Source organism: Malaclemys terrapin, chromosome 5 (assembly GCF_027887155.1).
Source record: "Malaclemys terrapin pileata isolate rMalTer1 chromosome 5, rMalTer1.hap1, whole genome shotgun sequence".
NCBI classification, from domain to species: domain Eukaryota; kingdom Metazoa; phylum Chordata; order Testudines; family Emydidae; genus Malaclemys; species Malaclemys terrapin.
In genome coordinates, this window is record NC_071509.1 from 103,697,948 (window position 1) to 103,723,056 (window position 25,109).

The following is a 25,109-nucleotide window of genomic DNA, read 5'->3' on the forward strand; positions in this document are numbered from 1 at the left end:
AATACCAGGTCTGCTGCCCGCAAGGAGACAGTGTACGCATCAGCTTACTTGATTCAACTCAGGATCAGCACTTAAAACACACGAGATATATATTTATAGTGAAAACAATAATAAGTTTATCATCAAAGATGGAGATTTAAGAGATGGTGAGTAAGGATAATAGGAACAGGTTACATATAACACAAAAGTATAACATGCTTTCTAGGGATTAAATTTAACTTAACAGGTTAATCTTCCGTCTAAGACATTTATCTCACCCCAAATATGCTCTGCAGCATTTCAGCAAGGGCTGGTTGTGATCTTGTTCCATGAATGTAGTCGCACTGCCCAAATAGTTTTCTAGGTGTAGGATAAAGAGGTGTGTTTTTGCCTTCTCCTTATATTCCTCAAAATTCATTCTCCCCCACCTAGATATAGGACAGCCCAATGAGGTTCATTCCCCGGTGCCCTGTCCCTCTGCTGACATTGCTCTGTTGATTTCATACGTAAATAGGGCTTCTGTTATGTTGGCTTCCAATGCTCAATTTACATGTGAACCAAGAGATAGGTGAACATATATCCTTTGTCTGGCAGAAACCTGTTTGTCAACCCTGCCTTGATACAGACTTTAGAAACATATTTTCATTATACATACACAACATCTTACATAATATCTGTCCATAAATTTCACAACAATATTAATGATCAACATGATCCTGGCTTTCATTTAAGGCATTACATGATACTCTCTTTGGTAAACCAAACGTACATACCAGGACCAGGATATTCCTGCAACTAGTTGGCATTAAGGGGGTAGCTTGATTCTTTTTTAATGGTAAATAATTATATTGATTCCTGATTGATACTAATTTAATGAGCTGGGAGGGATATAGGGTCCTTGTCCCAAAATCAGGCTCCACAGAATTAAAACTAACAAGTTCAGTATCTTGTAGAGAACCCTGGAGTATATGGCAAAGACGTTCACACTGAGTGCAAAGCAAAGTCTTAGCCACTTTTATTAAAACAATCAGTGAAGACAAGAAAGCTCCAAACCACATAAACAATTAGCAGTCATATAGTATTAGGAATAGTTTCAGTGTCATCCCTGCATATGCTCATATACTTACTTTAAGGTAGCTGTCGGACCATTTTATGTATGTAAGGGTCATAGGCCTACTTTGGCTTAAGCAAGTTAGCATCAATAATGTCTTACAGGATACAGGCCTGTAAGCTCCTTGTGTTACTGCTAAGTAAAGTAAAAGGCAGAGCTAGCTCTATGGGCTTCAGAGGTTTTGGGGTCGGACTCAACTATGCAACTTTCTTGCTCTATCAACAAAGCTTTGTCATCGGTTAGTGTGTAAGTGCTTCACAAAGTAATGTATTGTTGTATTCAAAATAGATATCTAATATCCATTCTTTCTGGAGGCCATGTAATAGCATCCAGCTATACCCAAAATGAGGATTTTCATACTCCGTCTGTACTAAATTGCTATTTTAAAAACACAGTTTGCAAATTCCTTGATTTTTTTTCAAGTCAGCATTTCTCCAACTGGGGATACTAATCCAAAGAGGGGTTGCAAGCCTCTTGTAGGAGGGATCACGGTATTGCCATCCTTACTTCTGCATAGCCTTCAGTACTGGGTGGTCGGAAAGCGGCAGCTGCTGGCTGGGAGCCCAGCTCTGAAGACAGCGCCGCCGCCAGCAGCAGCGCAGAAGAAAGGGTGGCATGGTATGGGACGGGTCATCACTTTTTGGGGGGGGGGGGGGGTCATCACAGCCTGATATATTTCCAAAGATGTCCAAGCAAAAAAAGTTTGAGAACTGCTGTTTTAGGTTATACTTAGGAAATTCGTAACACTTCTAAACTTCAGACATGACTCATAACATTCATTAGAAGGGTACATTTTATCATCCTTTTACAAATGGAGAACCTGAGGTAGAGAGATTTAGTGATCCGTCCAAGGCCACAAAGGATATTTATTTCACGTATGTGGCTAAATGTAGTTCCTGACCAGTAGGCCAGCCTTGCGTCTTTCTTTAAATATACAGAGTTGTATCTTTCTGGGACTGCATTATGGGGTCCTGCAATTAGTTTTAAATGACTCTCTTTTGTGGTTGAATCTTTAACTATTCAGATATTCTTTTTTAATTGTATTTTCAGATGGGTGCTGTACGTATTGCAAACTGTAACCTCCACAACCAGTTTGTTGGAGAGGGTATAAGTGCTGCTATCCAAGACTTTCAGCTGAGACAGTATGTTGAGCAGGTGAATAACTGCAGAGTTGGTCTTCAACCTGCAATACTGCGGAGGGCGTACTGGCTGGAAGCTGGGTCTGTCAATTTGGGACTCATCACTGCTGATATTGCTTTAGCTGGGGATCATCATTCTAAACATGAAGTGCAGAGACATTTCTTAGAAACACATGATAGCAGAATTAAGAGGTAAGTGAAATTATTGGAGGAGGTGAGGTCACCATATTTCATGACTTTTTAGTTGATACATTTATTTGTTCATGAGGGTGTATTTTTAAGTGCTGACTCTTATACATTTGCTTAAAAATTAGATTGTACTCACTTTATAAGTAGGTAGATTGCTGAGAACCACCTATGTATGTAAGGTGCTCAGAGGAGATTAAGGATTTGGTTGCCAACTTCTTGGATAACAGAGACCTGAATGATTTTTGTATTTTTGGCAATATGTAGAGCAGTGATGTCAAAATAAAGAGATGCAAATCAGTTTTTAATTGTTGGCCTAAGCTACAAAGCTAGGATCGTATACTGCCTTCAGTCCAAACTGGATCTCCCACTGATAACAGCATAGATTTATACAAAAATTAATGTAAAATATGGCCCTGAGGAAATAACTAAACTTTCTTTTAGTAATCTGCCATACAGCATCAATGAGTGAGAGGGGAAAAATTATGCAAGTCACTTTTATGACCACTCCTATTTTTGCCCTTTGTTTAGCCAGTTTTGTTTTCAGTTATTAGATGTTTGTGTGCAGTCATAGACCTACTTTATACATAGTTACTTTTAAAAAAATCTAAGCTTTTTGAGTTAACATTTTATTTGGATGAATGAGGGCAGCTGACAAATACTGTGAACTTGTTTCACATTATCAAAGACCATGCTACATTAGGCCATATTTTTGAACTTTTTCATAACACTAAAGGCTACAAATTCATTTTTTTTAATGAAAGCATAGATTGTGGAGAATCTGAACCAGTCATGAAGGCTAGCTAGATACAACCAGTAACCCAAGTATTTAACATCACTAATTCAGAGAATTGGAGTAAAAAGCATTCTGAAACTAGAAAAGTGGCAAAATCGGCTGAATTCAGTAATAATAAAATTAATTAAAAACCAATCAAAAACTTTGTGTAAAAACAAACTGTTACATGTTTGTTAAAACAAATCAGGATAACTCATTAGGAGGTGATAAGAAAAGAAATTTGTGGTGATCATGGTGTATAAATGGAAAAAGAATCAACAGTGCAGTGAGGTTGGTGAAGAGGCTGGGGCAGATCTTCAGCTGATGTAAATTATCATAGCTCCATTAACTTCGGTAGAGTTATGACATTTTACATCAGATGAGGATCTGCCCTGCCACTGCCATATTTGACTAAAGGTGTAAATGTAAATACAAAGGTAATTACTTTTCTCTTGTCTGAACTGGTTACGCCTTAACTAGGCTGCATTGTTCAGTGTTGGGTACCCACATTTCAGAGAAGACATACAAATTAGAGTTCAATGACAAGTGATAGATAAACTCTGAATAATAAAATCTGCTATTTGAGGAAAGGCTTGGAACGGAGTGTATTTAGTCTGAAGAAAAGTCCTTGAGGAGAGCCAGAACTTTATACTATATAAAGAGTATATTTTATCTCCTTAGGCATATAGGACCGAGCAAGAAATCATGGAAATACACTGCAGTAGGGAAAATTTAGGATAACATTAAGGAAAAGCTGAAACTGGGGGGGGGGGGGGGATGGATTGCTGGAATTGCCACCAGTTAAGATGTTGAAATCTAGAATATCTAGAAATTAATTTTAGGAATTGTCAAGGTTCCTTCCCCACTCTGAACTCTAGGGTACAGATGTGGGGACCTGCATGAGAACCTCTAAGCTTAACTACCAACTTAGATCTGGTTTTACTGCCACCACCCAAATTATTTGAGTTATTTGGGAAACTCTGTCTACCTTCCCCCCAGAATATCTCCCTCCCAAGTACTATAACCCTTCTCTGGATAGCCTTGAGAGACTTCTCCACCAATTTCCTGGTGAACACTGATCCAAACCCTTGGATCTTAAAACAAGGAGCAATTAACCATTCCTCCTCCTTTCCCCCCACCAATTCCTGGTGAATCCAGATCCAACCCCCTTGGATCTTAAAACAAGGAAAAATCAATCAGGTTCTTAAAAAGAAGGCTTTTAATTAAAGAAAGAAAGGTAAAAATCATCTCTGTAAAATCAGGTTGGAAAATAACTTTACAGGGTAATCCGATTCAAAGAGCCCCTCTAGCCTTAAGTTCAAAGTTACAGCAAACAGAGGTAAACCCTCTAGCACAAGGAACATTTACAAGTTGAGAAAACAAAGATAAACCTAACACGCCTTGTCTGGCTGTTACTTACAAGTTTGAAATATGAGAGACTTGTTCAGAAAGATTTGGAGAGCATGGATTGATGTCTGGTCCCTCCTAGTTCCAAGAGCGAACAACCCCCAAAACAAAGAGCACAAACAAAAGCCTTCCCCCCACCAAGATTTGAAAGTATCTTGTTCCCTTATTGGTCCTTTGGGTCAAGGTGTCAGCCAGGTTACTTGAGCTTCTTAACCCTTTACAGGTAAAAGGATTTTGGAGTCTCTGGCCGGGAGGGATTTTATAGTATTGTACACAGGAGGGCTGTTGCCTTTCCTTTATAGTTATGACAGGAATCAATCCTGCAGTGAAGTGACTGGGACTAGTTAAACATACCCTTATGACATTTTCATGATCAGATCATGTGGTTACTATCTACAAGTAATATAAAAATACAGCTTCCAAAATGGCCTCAGGAGTTCAAATTGACATAGAATGGCATCAAAATTCACCTTCCTTAATTCTATAAATAAATCCATAAAATGGGAGTTGGTATGTAAAAAAGAGAGACATTTTGAATCTTGGTTTCGCAATATGAGTTTAAATGTACCTAAATCTCAGTGCACTATTGCTTCTTGTTTTTGCTTTTTGTTTTCCTTTTGCATAGGTTGTGGTTTTTGTGGCCAGATGATAATGTGAAGAACAAGAGAAGCAAGAACAAGTGTGGCTGTCTTGGTGGCTGCCGATTCTTTGGTGGCACAGTAACAGGACTAGATTTCTTCAAGCTTGAAGAGATGACGCCTTCAAGCAGCTCTGCCTTTTCAAGTACAAGTGCAGAATCTGATATGTTTTATGGACAGTCTTTATTGCAGCCAGGAGAATGGATTATTACCAAGGAGATTCCCAAAATTATAGATAGTAAGAATAAAATGTGTACTACGTAGTATGCAGTTTTGTCCCACTTTCTGAGAAGTGTAGATTCTTAATTGTACAACGTACTTTCTAAAATCTTAATTGATTCTGGTAAATGAACAGTAAGTTATTACTAAATACTGTGTACGTAATTCTACTACAGGTCATACAATAGAATGTGGTCTGATAAACCTGTGAAAGTGGAGAGTATGTACTAAAACACAATGGGTGCTAATCTACCCAATCTGTTGGGGGGGGTCGACAGTTGTTTTCTTGGTAATATGCAGTTTGAGGACTTTATAGCCACTAATTATCTAAATTGGGCATCAATCAATGGGGGAGTCTAGTGTTTTGCCTTTTAACACTTTGAATGTTACTTTTTTAAGGGTGGGGGGGGAGAAGAAACCATTGTAATTCTTAATTCTTGGTGCCACAAAATGTTCACATTTTTAATTGATTTTTATCTCTTTTGTACTTAGGTAAGACAAATGGTGTAAAAAGAAAAGATTGGGATTGCAGATCTGTGGGTATAGAAATAGAGAGAAAGGCCCAGCACCTGAGTCTGCAAGTACCATTGCGATCCCATAGCTCCTCATCATCTTCAGAGGAAAACAGCAGTTCCAGTGCTGCACTTCCCTTGCTTGCAGGTGAGAAGGAAAGCCCTTCTTCTACTACTGAAGATCACATGGGACAAAAGGAGTTCGTGTCTGGTGCAAAAAGAGAGGATGGTCATGGAAGGTTAGTACTTTGTCCAAGGTAAAAATTTATTTGTACTCTTAAGGATTAATAATGCTGAGTAAACCAATGCAAAATTCAAACACAACTGATGATTTCGAACAGTATTCCTGAAATTAATTTGCTACTTTGAATACAAAAGTTGACTCATTAATATTGGATTTTCTGATCTTGATAGAAAATCTTACATGATGACAATAGCATTTGCCTAGACGTGCCTCATTTGTGCTTTGATCAGTTTGAAGATGGCCGCAGTTTCTAAAGACCTTGATATGGCTTAGTATGCATGCTCTGTATTTTGAAAATAATTTCTTACATGAATAGATATTTTCTTTGACAATTATAATTTCCTCCTTTGTGTTGATGAAAAGTGCACAGAACTGTTTCTTTAAATGTGCATTAATAATTGTTAAGATTGTGCAATGTAAGATTTGCACCATACTAAATCGAATAAACAATCGTTCTTTTTTCTATTTCTAGTACTCCAGCAGAAGTTTCAGGAACCAGTCCTGTGTCTCCTAATAACCAGGAAAGGTCTGTAGGACAGTCTCCCCTCAGGTCTCCTTTGAAACGGCAAGCATCTGTGTGTTCTACCCGACTTGGGAGCACCAAGAGTCTTACTGCAGCATTCTATGGTGACAAGCAGCCCGTTCCAGTTGGTGTTCAGTTCAGTAGTGATGTCTCTCGCAGTGATGAGAATGTCTTGGACTCTCCAAAGCAGAGGAGAAGTTTTGGTTCTTTTCCATACACGCCATCTGCAGATTCAAATTCATTTCACCAGTATCGCTCAATGGACTCTAGCATGTCGATGGCTGATAGTGAAGCCTATTTTTCAGCAGCTGAAGAGTTTGAGCCAATAAGCAGTGATGAAGGTCCAGGAACCTATCCAGGGAGGAAAAAGAGAAAAAAGCAAGCCCAGCAAATTGAGTATAGTAGAGGGTCAATCTATCACAGTGTAGAAGGACCTCTAACTAGTACAGTCCATGGAGAAGCCAGTCAAGATCCAAAGACTTTGCCAATCAAGACTCATGTTTCACAGGCTTCATTTGTTTCAGCAGTGGGAGGAGAAGATGAGCTTGTTGAGCACATGTATATCATGGAAGCTGAGAAGGCTGTAGAAAGTGATCAAATAACTTCCCAACAACCTATAATGACCTGCTACCAAAGTTACCTTACCCAGTTTCAGGTGGTCAACTGGTCAGTAAAGCATCCAACAAACAAAAGGACCTCAAAATCTTCCTTACATCGGCCTTTAGACCTTGATACCCCAACTAGTGAGGAAAGCTCCTCGTCTTTTGAGCATTTTTCTGTTCCAACTTTTAAGGTATGGAAAAAAAAGGTGAAGAAGGAAATAAAGTGGTCTAGAAAGGCTAGAATGTGCTGTGTTAAAGAATTCCTGTTAATTAGGTCAAAGGAAATTTAAAACTGTTCACTGTTGGTTACTAAGAGTTGTGATCTCTGATATTAAATCCTTAGGATTTAGGAACAGGAAGGGTTTGTGAGGTAGAGAAGAATAAGTTAGTGTTTTGTGAATGAAAAGTGTGTTTGAATTATTGAGAGCTTTGTAGACTCTCATTATTGTACTTAGAAATGCTTTTGAATAACATCCAGCAGGATATGATTTGTAGTGCATTTTCTTACAAAATGTGCCTGCAGTATACTTGATTAAATCCTCCACAAAAGCTTAACACTTCAGTTAGTTGTGGTTAACCATACTGTGTCATATAGGCTGTGAACAGCTCTACATCAATGTAAAGTTGGGAATCAGCAGATTTAGACAACAAGGTGCTGAGATTTGGCTTTATTTCCTATTTAAGTTACTCCTGGGGGAATTCTGCACCAAAAAATTAAAAATTCTGCACAAAACAACACAATATAGTCACACTAGTTTCAATTATTTTGGTAATTGGTTTCAAAATACCTGTCAGTAAGTATTTCTGCAACAATACAGACCAAAAAAAAAAAAAAAAAAAGATTCAGGAAATGTTTTTTTGACAAATAGATTCTTTACTAGGCATATTAATATAGAACATATTTCACCCACCCTCAGAAGCAGTGCAAAAGCTTGGGGGAGGCAAAGGCAAAGAGGGAGCTGTGGGAGAGGAAAGGAGCCTGGGGGTGAACCTGGAGGGGTGTTGGGTGTGGGTGGGAGAAGTAAGGAACAGTTTTTGGAGGGGGGGGGCGGGGAAGGGAAGGGATTGTTATGGTGTTGGGGAGTTTCCCCCATGCAGACCTTGGCTGACCCTGAGCCTCTCCCATTCAGTCACGCACATCTGCCCTTGTCCCCGGGTGTCCCTGAACCCGCTGTCCGCATGTAGCCCTGGAGCCCCCCTCCCATTCAGCCCCTGGCTCAATGCTGTCATCCCATTTGCTCCTGAGCCTGCGCCCTAGTCTGTCCCTCCCCCCAGCCCTTCCGAACCCCAGTCTGTAACCCCCGCAGCAGCCCCATGTGTCCCACTCTCCCTCCTACCTTGGCTCCATGGGCAGGTTGCTGTAATTAATGCAGTTGGCTGCTAGCTGTTATTGCCAGTCAGATGGCTGTTCTGGTGCCACAGCAGCATCTGGTGGGTGAAAGGCCAAACTGTAGCATTCTTGGGCAGAATCTATTTTCTGGGGGGGAAAGAATTTTTCACCAGACATGAATTGTGTGTGCGCGCAGTGGTGCAGAATTCCCTCAGGAGTCTTAGGTATTCTGTGTGACGGTATATGTTTGAAGGAGCTACTAAAATCTAAATAAGACTTTTGAATGGTATGTTGATATATGAAAACTTAGGATCCATGAGGCCAAAATGTTTTGTGTTGGGGGCCGAGAATTGATTAAAAGAAAATTTAAAACACACACACACACACACACACACACACACACACCAGGAGTTCTCAAACTGGGGGTCGGGACCCCTGAGGGGGTCGTGAGCTGTCAGCCTCCACCCCAAATCCTGCTTTGCCTCCAACGTTTATTATTATGTTAAATATATAAAGAAGTGTTTTTAATTTATAAAGGCGGTCGCACTCAGTGGCTTGCTATGTGAAAGGGGTCACCAGTACAAAAGTTTAGGAACCATTGGACTATAGACTAGTACAGTTTAGTGAAGACTCAGAAAAGTACTTCCCAGTGCTCTGAATTAGTTTAGTAGGCTTGTTTGCATATTAGGATTCAACACAGGAAAGCAAATATCTCCCTTACAACAAAATGTTTCTGGTTTGTTTTCTTTGTGCAGCAATATTATTGGGTGCAAGTTTTCCATTGCTTTCTGATTTCAGGATAACCTAGCCTCCTTCCCCTCTTTTCAAGTAGATGCCAGTATGAAACTGAATATCAGCAATTGTACACATGTGAAATCATGGCTCCATTGGGTTAACCCCTTTGTTTACTGAATACTATACTATATTATATTTGCAATTTTCATATCATATGAAAAATAATTAAAATGATTTTGTAGAAATGTAAGTAATGAACACAATGAAGCTAATTTTAGATGTGCTTTTAGAGTCAAAGAAACACTGGATATTGTTAATCTTTCATAATTACTTTTCTTAAATAGTTGTGTAAAAATTTTCAAATAATATTTATTCATTGTATTAATTTTTATGTGAGAATTTCAGGATCTTATCTTTAAATGGTTATAAAAATGCAGCTTAGTGATGGAATTCATGTACAATATGTTAAAAAAAAAACCTAGATATATAGTTGGAGTGCCACTCTGGGGGGGAGGGCAGAAAACACAATAATGGGAATCTTCTCTTGAAGTTATAGTATTCAAGGAATATATTAGTCATTTATAAACTCAAAGTAGTAATTGTTTCGTACTGTTTTAGATTGTTAAACAGGGTCTCACAGCTAATGCTTTGCTGGACAGAGGCATGCAGCTTACAGGATCAACATCCAAGTGAGTAAAAGATTGCATTATAGCAGAGATCCCCAAATTGGGGGAGGGAGGGAGCACCATCCAGCTCCACCCCTGCTGCTGGCCCCTGGGGCCATGGCTGCTGGCCCCAGCCGAGACTCTGCTCCCAGCCTTGGCCCCCTTACTCCATCCACATCCCTCACCTCCTGGAGCCGCAGCCCCACTCCTGGCCCCAGCTTGGGGAAAAAGGGGGGCATGGACAGGAGTAAGGGGGAGGGCAAGGTAAAAAGTTTGGGGACCACTACATTATAGTGTTGGTATGGCTTTAAATGAGAGGTGACTGAGTTTGTGTAATACTTCAACTGTTGCAGCTCTTGCTAGCCTTATTAAAATCAGGCTGGTATCAGCAGCATTTTTGTTATATATCTATTTTAGAATGACATATCATGTCTTATTTAAAGGCTTTTCTGTGTTGCTTGTCACCAAAATATATGAGCACCTAACAAACATTAAAGGATTGCCCCTGTGTAGGGAAATAATATTCCCATTTTACATATTGTGAACTACGACTTGCCAAGGTACCACAGGAAGCCTGTGGCAGAACCAAAAGTAGAATTTGGCTATTGTGACTAAAACATTAGACTGGGACTCTGAAGACCATCCTTTCTGCAACATGTTGTTATAAAAATTCCATTAATGTTGAGAATTGCCATGACAAATATTGTTTAACACTGACTTAACCAATGTTAACGTCAGTAATACCAGGGAAGAAGAATTTCAGCGAACTGAGAGGCCAGTTTTGCAATCTTTGACTTGGGGAATGCTTACTTGCATGCATAGTTCTAGCATATGTACATAGGTACTTTTCACATTTGAGGTTCTTATACATAGCCTATTAAATATGTAGTCTGTTGTGCTTACTTTGAAAAGTATCTGTGTCTTGAAGACTCTCCTCATCCCCAGAGAATCTTCAGTTTAAATAAATAGAAGATTTGTTTAGTGTTGAATCTCCAACCCAAGGCTCTGATTCTTTTGGAGTAGCTGTCATACCAAACTATAGGATTAGAAAATATAATGTTAACTATAATTTTTATAATGCCTATTTTGAAAATCTAAATAATGAGTTTCTATTTGACATGTTTAGTACACCCTATACGCCTTTGGAAAAGAAAACAATGGATAATACAGATGATGAAACAATCACAGAGGAATGGACCCTGGATCATCCGGTCTCCCAGACTAGAACAACAGCAATAGTGGAAGTAAAAGGAACTGTAGATGTTGTTCTTACTCCTCTGGTAGCAGAAGCTTTAGACAGGTATTTTATTTTCATTTACTTTAAGATAAATGTTTAAAATTGCTAGATACTAGAAGATCAATTGCTAAAATAAAAACTTTTTGGATAGACTAATTGTATGTAGGCTTTGGAAAAAGAGCTGATTTTATATAATGCATAGAATAGCAGCTGATGTCCTGCTCTTATTCCCCTCCTCCCACCCCCCCAAAACTGCCAATTTATGTAATTTCACATGTCTAACAGGAGAGCTAGAAAAAATGTTATATTTTAGTGACTTGTGACCTGCTCTGACCCCTTGTTGGGAATTAATTTTTCTTTTGTGAACTGATTTTTTTTTCTCCTATAGGTATATAGAAGCAATGGTACATTGTGCTAGCACTCAACACCCAGCAGCAATTGTGGATGATCTACATTATAAGGTCCTCAGAGAAGCTGTACAGAACAGCAAAACAACCTTTTCAGAGAATGTAAGGGTACTACAAAACTGCAGGATGTTTTGGGGGAGCAGAAGCATGTATATTTTTATTAGATTGGGTGGGATGAAACACAACAAATAACATTATAAATGTCTTTATTTCAGATTAAATTTTTATCTTATCCTATAGTTAAGGATGCATGCACATTTGTTATAACCAAATGTTCTCCTTCAAGTGATTGAGTACATACATATTCTACTCCAGGTGTCTGCATGCCCAGTGCACTTGAGTCAAAGATTTTTAGCTAGCACTGTCCATTGTGGAGGTGCATGCACCCTGCATGTGCTTGTGCTGCCATTAATGGCATAAAGGATGGAGTCACCCGACTCCTCCCTTACTTCCTCCTTAGCACCTGTGGCTATGAGTTGGAACTCCGGTGTTACCTGGAGCTCTCATGGTCTTTTATTTGTTTAATATGTAGATAGTTCATAGTGTGTGTTTGCTGTTGTGTAAATAGATAATAAGATTTTAGTGTTTACTTTTCTTGTTTCTTGAGCAGGGAATTTCTGTTGTTTTCTGGAGGTGAACTAGAATGCCACTTTAAAATGTAAAAAATGCCCTTCCTGTTGTTGTGACCCTTAGTGATGGTCATACACGTTGCCTGATATGTTAAGGCAAAGGGCATCTAATGGACAGATGGTCATCTGCAGGTCTTTCTGGGATGCAGAAATCTCATGAGATACTTCTGAGTAGGGTGACCAGCTGTCCCGATATTAGGAGCTTTGTCTTATATAGGCAATCTTTTACACCCTTCCCCCATCTTAATTTTTCATGCTTGCTATCTGGTCACCCTACTTCTGAGGGAGTACCTCATGGAAAAATCCATGCATCTAAATCTGGAGCTGAATGGACAAAGAACTCATCATCCCCCAGTGCTCTGGCTGGTCCTCTGGCTACCTCCTGTCCCTCAAGAGACAAAAACTTGTGAAGGCACACAGGGAGCAAAGGCATCACTCTTCTTACCTGGGGCCATCTTCCAGCTCTCGGGAGGAAGAGCCTGAGTCAAGACCCAAAAGGGGCTCCTCAGGCTCTCACAAGAACTCAAATAATAGGATTTTGGCTGATAAGGGCTCTCCTAAGTTCTCTGGTACTGAGGTTAAAAGACCTCAAGAGTTCCACTCCCCACTAATGTCAAGTCTGGTGCCAACGTCATCAGTGCTGTAGAGATTGTACGCTCCATTGCAACTCCAGTGCTGATGGCACCAGAGCCAATGATATTGATGTCAATGCCCTAGACATCGGCATGGGTAGTACCCCGTGACAGACATCTCAGCTGTGAGTACCATCGAGCCTGCTGGATGCTGCTGTTCAGAAGAATTCAATCTTGAGCGCGAGGCACATGTGCATCTACAGTGGGATCCATGATGACAACATCTCAAGGATCCACAGTTACAGAACAGTTATTTACTCAATAGCATAGCAGAAAAATCTATATGACTGTACTATATTTGAGAAAGTGTGACATTAATTAATATAATTTAGTACAATACATATAAGGCTGGATCTTTGGCTGCTGTAAATTTGACATAGCTCTGCTGGTGATTGGGTCAATATTCTTCCAACAGATTTTTTTAGTGGAATGTATACTGGCAATACATTTATCACAGTTAATGTTTTAGAATACTTCCAGAAAGTTGTGCTTTGTGATTGTGGGGTAGGGTTCTGCTGAAATGAAGCCATAAAAGCACATCTATCTTTTTATGAGAGGAGAAAGGCAGGCCATCTGATATCTTACAAAATTGTCCCTACCTTCCTGTCAGTCTTTTGAAACTAATTGTACAATTCTCCTCTTCCACAACTAGGGATTCTTTCTATCCTTGCTGATGATTTCTTATATTTTTAATTTACCTTGTGACCTCTCCTAGGGGTCCCCTATCAAAACAACTAATCTTTTAGATCAAAGGAACTCTTTGGAGTTCATTTTGGATCAGTTGAAATTTATGTGCTGAGCGGCACAACCCTTTTTAGCACACTCAGACTCTGATGATCCAGAAATCATGACACCATAGGTTGGAATCAAACCTGAGTCTATTGCATTGTAATGCCTCTGAGCCAATATTTAAAAAATATTTTGATAGGTTTCAATTAGTGTAAATTACTAACTGGTACCACATTTTTTTTAAGTTATCTTCCAAACAGGATGTTAGAGGAACAAAAACAGAGAACCCAGCTACAGGAACAACAAACCAAGGCCAGGCACAGACTAATCTTTCACTTAAGCAAGATAATGTGAAAATTAAAGGTCTTCAGGCCAATGTTACCATACCCAAGGTAATAATTTTCTGTGCATATGTGTAGTCTCACATGACAGGAGTTCACAAGCTAGCCTTAGTATGTATTCTTTTGACTTTTTGAAAAGCTTACCTCTAGCTGTGATAAATGACTGTCATATTTCGTTGCGGATTATACATTTTTGTCAGTCTGCTCAATCAAAGTAAAATAGTCATGCAAATTAAGTATAAAATTAAAGTTTTTAACCAGTGCAATGCTATCTGACTGAACTTGTGTTCAAACTCTGTAAAAGGTTTAGATATGATTAGATTATTTCACCCTCTTGAATTTCATTTTTACTAGAAATGGTATAGATTATATCAGATGAGAAACCTTTGATATATAGTTCTTTTTTTTTTTTAAGGGGCATTTTTTAAAAAAAACTGTCTTTATTCTTTCTGGGAATTTTGTGTTTAGGTAAACTTGTGTTTATTGCAAGCATCGGTTGAAGAAACCTCAGGCATTGCTTCTGGCAAAACTGTGACTCATGTTTCCTTAGTAGCTTTGTGTTTTGATAGAATTGCTACACAAGTTCGTATGAACAGGTAAGAACAAAACATTTAATAATTCATAACTCTTAATATCTTGCAGATCAGGAGAATCTGAAAAAATTGCTCTGGCTGAGCCTTTTCTTGTCACTGGATTTCTAAATATAAATTAGTTTTTAAATGAGGTGGGGAAGAGCACTTTAGAATCTTTAAAGCCTTAATCCTTCAATTACACAGGTTTAACTCTTAGTGATGTCAGGAGGGAATTGTACTTATGTCATTGAGGGGAGAATTAAATCTTTGTTAGTTTTCTTAATCAACTTCTATTAGTTTTTGTGAACAAAGAATTCTTAGTTCTGATGTGCTTACTTTATTTTAAATTGGCATAAAACTAAAAGAAACCTGGTAAATAATTGTCTTCGAGATTTTTATATTTATTTTTCCCTTTTCACTTAAAAGGGGTGTGATTGAAGAGACTTCAAACAATGCAGATCCTGGGAGGAATTCAGTAACATTTGATCGGTACATCCATGCCAGTAAAATGCAGCCTCAGTCTTCTGGCTCACTGAGATCAAATGCTGGAGCAGAAAAAGGAAAAGAAATTGCTGCCAAACTGAACATTCATCGTGTTCATGGACAGCTTAGAGGCCTTGATGCAACAGGTTGGCTTATTCATAAGTGTGGAAACAATTTTTTTTTTTTGGAGGCATCAGCTGTGATTGTCTATTTAAGATTGAGTCAGATTTCAGTTTTTCTACTCCTAGCTTTTGACTGAAATTATCAATTTGAAATGCTTTCCAAATAATGGCAGCTGGTCCTATCTTTTGTTTAAAATGCAATACCCATTAGTGAGTATATTTTTTCCATTGTCATTTTCAATGGAGAGGGGAGGCAAAGTTTCACAAATGGCTCTCACTGTTATTTGATTAACTTCAAGCGTCCCTTTGGTGACAGAGTTTCGCCAGCATACATCAGTTCTGTCACATGATGCTTAGGATAACTTCTCTAATTATTTTTTTTGTTCAAGTCGTGGGGTCTGACTCAGACTTCAGAGAAAATAATATAACAAATTTAAAATAGTCTGTGTTGAGTTTGTTTTCTTAGCGATCAATGGAACTAATTATACGCATTACACACTTACAACATGGGCGGAGGCATACATTTTAGCCACTGAATAAACCTTGAATTTGTACTGAAGATATATTTTGAAAATACCCTCAAAATATAGTGGACTCAAGCAAGTGCCTTTATAAAAACAAAACATTTTTTATATGCCATAAAGTTTCCCTTTTATCTAAGAGAACCATATCAATATCACTGTATTTCATTTATCATTTGATATCATGAATGTATTCATTTGGAATGTGCTGTAACAAGATTTTTCCGTAGGGCTAAAGTATCTCAGAAGCTGTAACCAGTCACAGGTCAATTTTTGAAAACCAGCCACAAACTTTTCTTTATATAGCATCGTATTTTTGCTAACAGTACCTTAACATCATTAAGATTGGAAATATATTTGGGCTTAAATTTAATTTTGCAATCCTTGTTGCGTTGCTTTCTTCTCCAGGTTCTTTCAAAGTGTATGTAGGTGATGGAAGATGTGGTGAAAGAGAAACACTATTTTAAAATGTTATGAGCAATGCTTAATGAGTAGTTGTTTGTTTATTTTTTTTTTTGCAGCAGTTCCAAATGTTAAGATCACTTCTTTCAATCTTTCCTTTTTGTGCATAGTCATTTTTTAAAAATTATTGATTTGTACCACCCCCACCCCCCCCAATCCAAACAAACCCTCTTTAATTTCGGAAAAATGCGCTGTCGCTATAAAAATGCGCTATATCCATATAAATTCTTTGTCATCATCTGTATAAAAAGAAGTAAATTACTTGTTTTTACAGACATTGGGACTTGTGCAATAACAGCGATTCCTTTTGAGAAGTCAAAAGTTCTTTTTACTTTGGAAGAGTTGGATGAGTTTACTTTTGTAGATGAAACTGATCAGCAAGCTGTTCCAGATGTAACTCGAATAGGTCCCAGCCAAGAGAGGTGGGGCTGGATAATGTTTGAATGTGGAATTGAAAATTTAACAATAAAAGGTACAGCTACAGTATTGCAATACTACATGATCAATATTATTTACTATTATTGTAATTAATGAATGAAATGCTCTGTTAGGCGTTCCAAGTTTCTAATCTTCATTTTTAATTTAATTTAAAAAGTTACTTAATGTAGGTGGTATTGAATAGTTTACATTTTATGTGAATATACATACTTTACACAATGGATTCTCTAATAGGTAAGCTTGTATAGTTACCTATATAATTAGCTCAGAATGACATGTACTAGTGCAGAGTAACTTTTTAAAGGTTAAAATGTTAGCTTTATTTCAGCCTTAATTATATTTAGGGAGTTTTGTCTATAACATTGAGTTTGTAAAGATAGAAATTGGTAATATAAGTAGTCCTTTGGGCCATGATCCTACAATCAGACCCACAGTAGGGGTCTGCTTGTAGGATTGGAGCCTTGTTTTCCAGAGGGAAGCTCACGCTTCTAAAAGAAATAGTCTAAATGTGTTCTGCATCTGAATTGTTCTCTTCAGTAGATTGTGTGTTTAATAGGGTTACCGTATTTTGTGCCTCCGAAAGGAGGACACTCCACAGGGCCCCGCCCCCAGCCCCGCCCACGCCCCCACGCCCCAACTCCGCCCCTTCCCCAAAGTCTCCGCCCCCTCCCCTGCTTCCCGCGAACATTTGATTCGTGGGAAGCCTGAAGCAGGTAAGGGGGGGTGTGGGGGGAGGAGGCGCGGCCCAGGCTGGCCGCCCCTGCGTTTCCAGCCTGGGTCGGCTCGGGCCCTGGGGTGCCGGCCCCGGGCCCGGTCGAGCATCCCCGGCCTGCCCAGCACTGCCGGTCCCCCGGCCGAGCACCCCCGGCACCGCTGTCCCGGCCCCCGGCACCGCCGGCCCGGCCCCCGAGCCCCCGGCACCGCACCGCCGGCCCGGCCCCCGAGCACCCACACGGCCGGCCCTGCATGTCCCGATTTTCCTGGACATGTCCGGCTTTTTGGGATTTCCCCCCGGACAGGGATTTGGAGCCCAAAAAGCCGGACATGTCCGGGAAAATCCGGACGTATGGTAACCCTAGTGTTTAATGTTTCAGTTAGATAGAGGGCATACAAAATTGCTTTGAGGAGATATAAACTTTTCCAAAAATAGGTATTAAATTTACTTGTATCTAAATATCTGTGCACAAGGATTAACCAAAGTATGCAGCAAAGTATTTGTGAAAGTAAGAGGAGTTACAAATGTTTTGCATGGGACTTGGGAGTGGAAAATTGACAAAATTCACTATTTTTAAAAGTTTGTGAAAATAAAATAAATGGAACAAACCAAGAGTTTTGTAAACAAATTACTCTATTTTTGTATTTAAAGGTGGAAGACAATCTGGAGCTGTTTTATATAGTACGTTTGGAGTCATGGGTAAATCTAATGCCACGGAGAGGGGTGGATTGCTTGCATCCAACAATTCTTCAGATTCTCCAACTGGTAGTGGTTATAATACTGATGTGTCTGATGATAATCTTCCTTGTGATAGAAGTCCCTCTTCGGACATAAATGGAAATTCAGTGTCCGATGAACAGGTGGGTGCATGCCCTTTTAAATTATTCAGATTGGTACTTGTCTCAGGGTTGACTTCTTTTTTAGCAATTGCTAATGATAGTGCAGAATTATTTTTAGTAGCAGTTTAACAACTTCTGTACTTACTTTGAATTCAAAGTATCTGCTTACATAGTTAAAATTGCAGTTTTCTGAAGGATGCATCAAAATATGAGCTTGGGAGACAGTGTGAGGCATGTGTGTTTTTTATTCTTTTTCTCTAGTTAAATGTCATATGCAATTTTATTTTTTGACAGACAGTACATAATATGCTTTTCTGTTAAGCACTTGTTGCCCTCTGAAAACAATTGACCTCTTAACCTTTACCTCTTTTTGTGTAGGATGAAGGAGTTGAATCTGATGATCTGAAAAAAGATCTTCCTCTAATGCCTCCCCCACCTGACTCCTGCAGTATGAAGCTGACAATCAAAGAAATTTGGTTTAGTTTTGCAGCTCCCACTAATGTGCGCTCTCCTGCCCATAAATTTTCAAGGTATACTTCCTTAGACTTAAAAGAAATAAAAGGAGCTGCTCTGTATATTATTGGTATATTCTGGTATATTCTGTGTGCAGCCTCCTTAGTAATTGCTGCTGCTTCTATTATTGGATAATGACAAAACTTTGGGATGTAGATAGATCAGACCAAATCAGTGTCACTGTACTAGGCAACTGCCCGTATAACTGTCATCATTATATAGAGAGATATCTAGTTATCTTTTTTAAAAGGGATTAAAAATGACTAAATAGTGAACATGACATAGGAAAAGTGTAGGAAAGAGTAATATTTTCAGAAGTGCTTAAAATTCCATTTTCTAAAGGGATTTAGGCAATTAAGAGCCTAAGGCTTGACTACTCGAGGAAGCTAGTGTGGGATAAGCAAGGGTGTGAAGTTAGAGCACATGAACTACTCTGCATTAACACCGCCATGAGCACACTCTTAGTACACACTAAGAGTGTCTTTGTGCACCGTAGCTTAATATACTTCCAAAGTGTATTAAGTTAAAGCAAACGAAGACACACTTAATGTGTAGTAAGTGTGTCCACGAGGGGAGCTAGTGTGTGGAGTGGATGGCGTGCACTAGCTACTGTGAGCTTTTTGCCTTTGTAGAGACAAGCCTTTGATGTCATTGAAAGTGGGACTTGAGTTCCTAAGTCACTTTTGAAAATATTCAGGAAAATATTATATTTGCACTGGTAATCACTGAAAAAGCTGGAAATACCAAAGTTAAGTTGCACATAGTCTCGGGTATAAAATGGTTTTTGACCAGTTTAAGCATAAATTTTATCCCATCTTGACCTTTTATTGTAACGTGTACTTTTTTTAATTTATTCTGAGGCAGTGAAATGGTTTGAGGGAAGTTTGTTTGAGAGAGAGGAGGGAGGTGTTACATTTTCTTTCCCCTTTCCATCTGTCAAAACTACTTGTACACCCTTGCATGACTCCCATTCCTGTGACCTGTTTTTCACTTTGAAAACCCAGTTACCCTATGCCAGGAAGGAGGGAGAAGAGTAAGAGAGCCTGTAGCAGGAGTGAGAGAAGGGTATTAGTGAGTGTGTTTCTGGCATTTAGAGCCACATATTTAAGTTTGCACCAGTTTTAAATATGAATAATATTGTTCTGTATAGCTTAACATTTTCAAGCCTATAAAGATTTTTTGTTTCATTTTATAACTATCTAGTTATGTAATATCCAACTCAAACTAATGCATATGGAAACATTACTGATAATTAGTGCTGAACTTGAATTCTGTCTTTTAATATTTAATTTTTCTTCAAATAGGCAACTGAACCTACTGAGCACTGCAACTCCTGCTGTTGGTGCGTGGCTTGTTCCCATTGATCAACTGAAGTCTTCATTAAACAGATTAGAAACTGAAGGAACTCTAAGGATTTGTGCTGTCATGGGCTGCATAATGACAGAGGCATTAGAGGTTGGTGATTCACTGAAAAATAAGGTCAACAGACTTAAAATAAGCACAAGCAACATACCTTCCTTTGGTGTCTGTCTTCTTTAGTGATTTACTTGTAACTGAAATCCAGTGCTTGTTGAACTGGCCACAGATTTCACCCCTTGTGATTTGGACGCAGAACCTAAACTTCCATGGGAAAAGTTTCTAGCTGTTATGCCTGAGAAGAAAACCTTGGTGATTGTGAACAAAATGGCCCTGATTCTCCTCTCACTTTGATGTTAATAAATAGTGTCTCCAGTTGAAGTCAGTGGAGTTACACCATTGTAAAGTAATGGGAAATGAGGAGAATTAAGCCCCATACTAATTGATTTGGTGTCTGCAACAGTGCCTTTGGGAATGTGTGAACTATCCAGTGAATCTTTGTGGGCTACAAACTGAAACCTAATGAAAACAATGAATTCTTGCACATGATTTATGTTAAAAGAAGAACAGGAGTACTTGTGGCACCTTAGAGACTAACAAATTTATTAGAGCATAAGCTTTCGTGGACTACAGCCCACTTCTTCGGATGCATATAGAATGGAACATATATTGAGGAGATATATATACACACATACAGAGAGCATAAACAGGTGGGAGTTGTCTTACCAACTCTGAGAGGCCAATTAATTAAGAGAAAAAAAACTTTTGAAGTGATAATCAAGCTAGCCCAGTACAGACAGTTTGATAATAAGTGTGAGAGTACTTACAAGGGGAGATAGAGTCAATGTTTGTAATGGCTCAGCCATTCCCAGTCCTTATTCAAACCGGAGTTGATTGTGTCTAGTTTGCATATCAATTCTAGCTCAGCAGTCTCTCTTTGGAGTCTGTTTTTGAAGTTTTTCTGTTGTAATATAGCCACCCGCAGGTCTGTCACTGAATGACCAGACAGTGTTCTCCCACTTTAACCTGTCTGGTCATTCAGTGACAGACCTGCGGGTGGCTATATTACAACAGAAAAACTTCAAAAACAGACTCCAAAGAGAGACTGCTGAGCTAGAATTGATATGCAAACTAGACACAATCAACTCCGGTTTGAATAAGGACTGGGAATGGCTGAGCCATTACAAACATTGACTCTATCTCCCCTTGTAAGTACTCTCACACTTATTATCAAACTGTCTGTACTGGGCTAGCTTGATTATCACTTCAAAAGTTTTTTTTCTCTTAATTAATTGGCCTCTCAGAGTTGGTAAGACAACTCCCACCTGTTTATGCTCTCTGTATGTGTGTATATATATCTCCTCAATATATGTTCCATTCTATATGCATCCGAAGAAGTGGGCTGTAGTCCACGAAAGCTTATGCTCTAATAAATTTGTTAGTCTCTAAGGTGCCACAAGTACTCCTGTTCTTCTTTTTGCGGATACAGACTAACACGGCTGTTACTCTGAAACCTGTCATGATTTATGTTGTGTCCAGACAGTGTATTGATCTGTGTTTGTTGAATATAGCCAAAGATTTTTTTGGATTGGGGGTGTGGGATGGAAAGGAGTGAACTACTTGCTGGAGCACGGAACTAAACATTTAAAATTGCTCTCACTTCCTTTTCATTGCTCCCTCCTACCCATCACCCTCCATATTTTTTAAAAAGGTATTTTCTTGGGTGCCAAAAGCCCCATATGACCTTTCCCAGCTGTCAAAATCTTCATTTTTTTTACTGGACAACTTCTGTAAAGTTTAATTAATAGCATACAAAATTCTATGGCAAAGTAAATATTGAAAATATTGGCTTATACAGCTGAAAAACATTCAAAATTTGAGATTTGACTTGAGTTCAACACCCAAATGAACATCACAAGACATACTGTACCAACGGTATTAATTTAATATTTAATCCAGTAAAAATTATTTTCAATTTACTTGATGATGCAGAAATGTCATTTTCCTGACAAATTCATAATTTAGCTGCAGAAATTGGGGGACTTGATGCAGAATTTAGGTTAACTGTGTTGTAGAATACACATGACCCTGATTTTATGCCATAAACTTTCTTTTCTTCTGTTTCATTAAATCAGTCTCATTGGTGGAAAGGTTTTTCAAGGCTTCCTTGTCTGCTATTGCAAGACCTGGCAGGTTAATGCTTGTTACAGTTGCCTGTCCCTTTACCTTAAGTGTCATCACATCCTTAAAACTTGAATAAAAAATTTTATACTGCAGGAAACAATGTATAGTATTAGGGTGACTTCTTCTAGAATTAAACGGTTAGAAAATAATTAATTTGTTCAGTTCTTAGGAGGAATTATTAATTTCTGTAATCCATATCAGAAGTTCTAAAATGCAATGTGGTCTCTTATTGTATTTTTTTTTCACAGTATAGTATAGCAGATAGTCTGCTCTGTCAATGGAGATGGACATAGAAATATTTCTAGGTAGATTTTCTTTAAATCTTCTGCAACAGTGTGGTATCATTAGAGTTTGACATCACACTGTAAAACAGACTGTAAAAGCCTGTAGCTCATGGTATCACATTCTGGGATGCAATCCAGACCAATAAGGTTGTATCACTGTCTGCCTGTAATCCTGAGTGCAATAAATGCTCTGCTGCTGTGGCCAACAGCCTGGACACTGACAGTCAACAGACAAGCATGCACTGAATGTCTGTGTGCTAAGCAGCTCTGACTAAGCAACTGTTTCCAGCAGTGTGCTTGTTACACCCCAGCCACACTCTGATATACACCAGCTTTGAGTACACCTGGCAAGATGACCCCAACACCCCCCGACCCAAATTTTCCCCAAACTGTGTGCTCTGCAAGGTTCACCCCTTAACCATTCAGAGGAATAATACAGTTTGTTTGCTCCTCTAAAGAGACAAAATGCTCATCTTATCACTTTAACTGGAGTTAGCAATTTCTTTGATTCAAATTCTGCACTGGGTTGGTTTAGACTGAAAATAACACAAGTTTATTAACGAAAGGAGATAGGATTTTAAGTGAATTCAAGTATAAATGATAGTGTTTAGAAATAAAAGGGAAAGATGCTTTCTAATGGCTAAAACTTAACACAACAAGCTACAGCCTTTGTTCCAGGTAGTTTCCTTACCAGTCTACCTTCCAGCAAGATGGCTGACCACCCTTCTGGTCAGGATTTCCCCCAAAGTCCAAAGTGCTCAGTTCCTTAATCATCTTAGGTGAATGTAACTTAGGGTTCTTTGCCCCTCTCTTTTGTAATCCAGTGAACCTTTGAAATGGATTATTCTGAAGATTACCTCTCAAAGTAAAGTTCATTCAAGCTGTGAGGAAGGATTCATGGAGTCTTCTGGTGGAAATTCCATGTTGGTTTCTTCACCATCTGGTGTTTGCTAAGATGCAAATGAATGGATCTGTTCCTCAATTCTCCTCCCCGTACTGTATTCCTGAGTGGTTATCTCCTCCCCTTGTTAGCTTGATGGTTTTTAAGTAAATACATTCTCATTATCTCTTAATGTATCTTGGAGGAACCATCAAGGTGGCAGAACTACATACCTTCGTCTGAAGTTATCCCAACCTAGCCCTGCCTAGCAGACACACTTTAAGAACGCAATTTCCAATTGGTTTGTAATTTGGAATTTGTTCTCCGTACATATACCAGACAATAATATTAGTGATTGATATTTTATATGACACTTTTAAAATACAGGTTTTGGCATTAGTGTGTTGCAATACACTCAACTGGTAAGACCAGCTGAAACTCACTACCAGATACCAGAGAGAAAAGATGGGTGAGATAATGTCTTTTATTGGACCAACTTTTGATGGTGAAAGAGACAAGCTTTCAAGCTACACAGAGCTCTTTAACAGGTCTTTGTAGCTAGAAAACTTGTCTTTTTCACCAACAAAAGTTGGTCCAATAAAAGATATTACCTCATTCATCTTATGTTTCTAATATTCCTGGGACCAATATGGCTACAACAACATTGCAAACAACAGTACCAGATACAAGTGAGCTCCTTGCTCTCTTACATAAGGATGCTGTTAGCTCACACAGAGGTTTATAATATTCATGCATTTTTATATGTATTTACTATAGGGAAAATATATACATGTATAAATATTTATTTCAGAATAAAAGTATGCACTTCCCTTTGAGAAGCAAATACAACAGACTGACTAAAGTGGCTCGTTTCCTACAAGAAAATCCTTCCTGTTTGCTGTGTAATATACTGCATCACTACCTTCATCAGGCAAATTATTCCATCATTGAGGATGCTACCATGGTGAGTTATCCTTTAAAGAAGTAAATAATAGTGTGTACATAATAGTTTTACAATATTGAGGTTATTACAGTTTAGCATGTAAACCTAGTACAGACTGCAGGTGTCTTAATGTAGATAACTGTATAAAAACATTAAAGTGCTTATTAGTTACTATTATATACGGCTTGAATTTTTTTAGACTACCATTTCTACATTATAGATTAATTGTTTATAGTCTGTTATTTAGCTATTTTATTTATAAATTTTGGGAGACACCATAAATTTAACATGTGGATTTAACCTCCCTCCCTCCAATAATTTATTGGCCTTTCTATGTCATGTTTCAGTTTTCTTTAAACATTTCCATTTTTGGACATGGAAGCTGCAGAAATATAAACTCTTGAGAAGCTTTTATTCAAGGTCATGTTCTGCATGATCAGAAAATGCTTTGTAACACTGATCTTTTTCAATTTATGTTAAGATGCTATTGTGTGTGTCTGTATTTTTAGAGTGATGGTCTTCCTGCATTAGTGACTTTAAAGAAAGGTCTAGTTGCACTTGCTAGGCAGTGGATGAAATTCATTGTTGTGACACCAGCTTTCAAAGGAGTTAGCTTACACAGACCAGCTCAACCGTTGAAACCACAGACAACTGCACACCATGAGCATGAGGATGGAGTTGGATTAGACAATGGAGGTGGCCTTCAGAGTGACACAAGTGCTGATGGAGCAGAGTTTGAGTTTGATGCAGGTATATT

The 25,109-nt window shown here is 38.6% G+C and overlaps 1 protein-coding gene across 10 annotated transcripts in view; it reads left to right on the forward strand.

Moving 5' to 3' along the window:
- BLTP1 (bridge-like lipid transfer protein family member 1) overlaps positions 1-25,109 on the forward strand; it is a 233,691-nt gene that overhangs the window by 115,258 nt on the left and 93,324 nt on the right. For all 10 annotated transcript variants that reach the window (XM_054029923.1, XM_054029925.1, XM_054029926.1 and 7 more), the window contains 16 exons: positions 2,141-2,421; positions 5,223-5,473; positions 5,947-6,205; positions 6,683-7,526; positions 10,019-10,089; positions 11,192-11,365; positions 11,691-11,811; positions 13,945-14,091; positions 14,509-14,636; positions 15,039-15,241; positions 16,475-16,672; positions 18,005-18,213; positions 18,571-18,722; positions 20,010-20,160; positions 24,221-24,373; positions 24,862-25,102. In XM_054029923.1, coding sequence (XP_053885898.1) covers positions 2,141-2,421; positions 5,223-5,473; positions 5,947-6,205; positions 6,683-7,526; positions 10,019-10,089; positions 11,192-11,365; positions 11,691-11,811; positions 13,945-14,091; positions 14,509-14,636; positions 15,039-15,241; positions 16,475-16,672; positions 18,005-18,213; positions 18,571-18,722; positions 20,010-20,160; positions 24,221-24,373; positions 24,862-25,102 — 3,583 coding nt within the window. The remainder of the gene's footprint in view (positions 1-2,140; positions 2,422-5,222; positions 5,474-5,946; positions 6,206-6,682; positions 7,527-10,018; positions 10,090-11,191; positions 11,366-11,690; positions 11,812-13,944; positions 14,092-14,508; positions 14,637-15,038; positions 15,242-16,474; positions 16,673-18,004; positions 18,214-18,570; positions 18,723-20,009; positions 20,161-24,220; positions 24,374-24,861; positions 25,103-25,109) is intronic.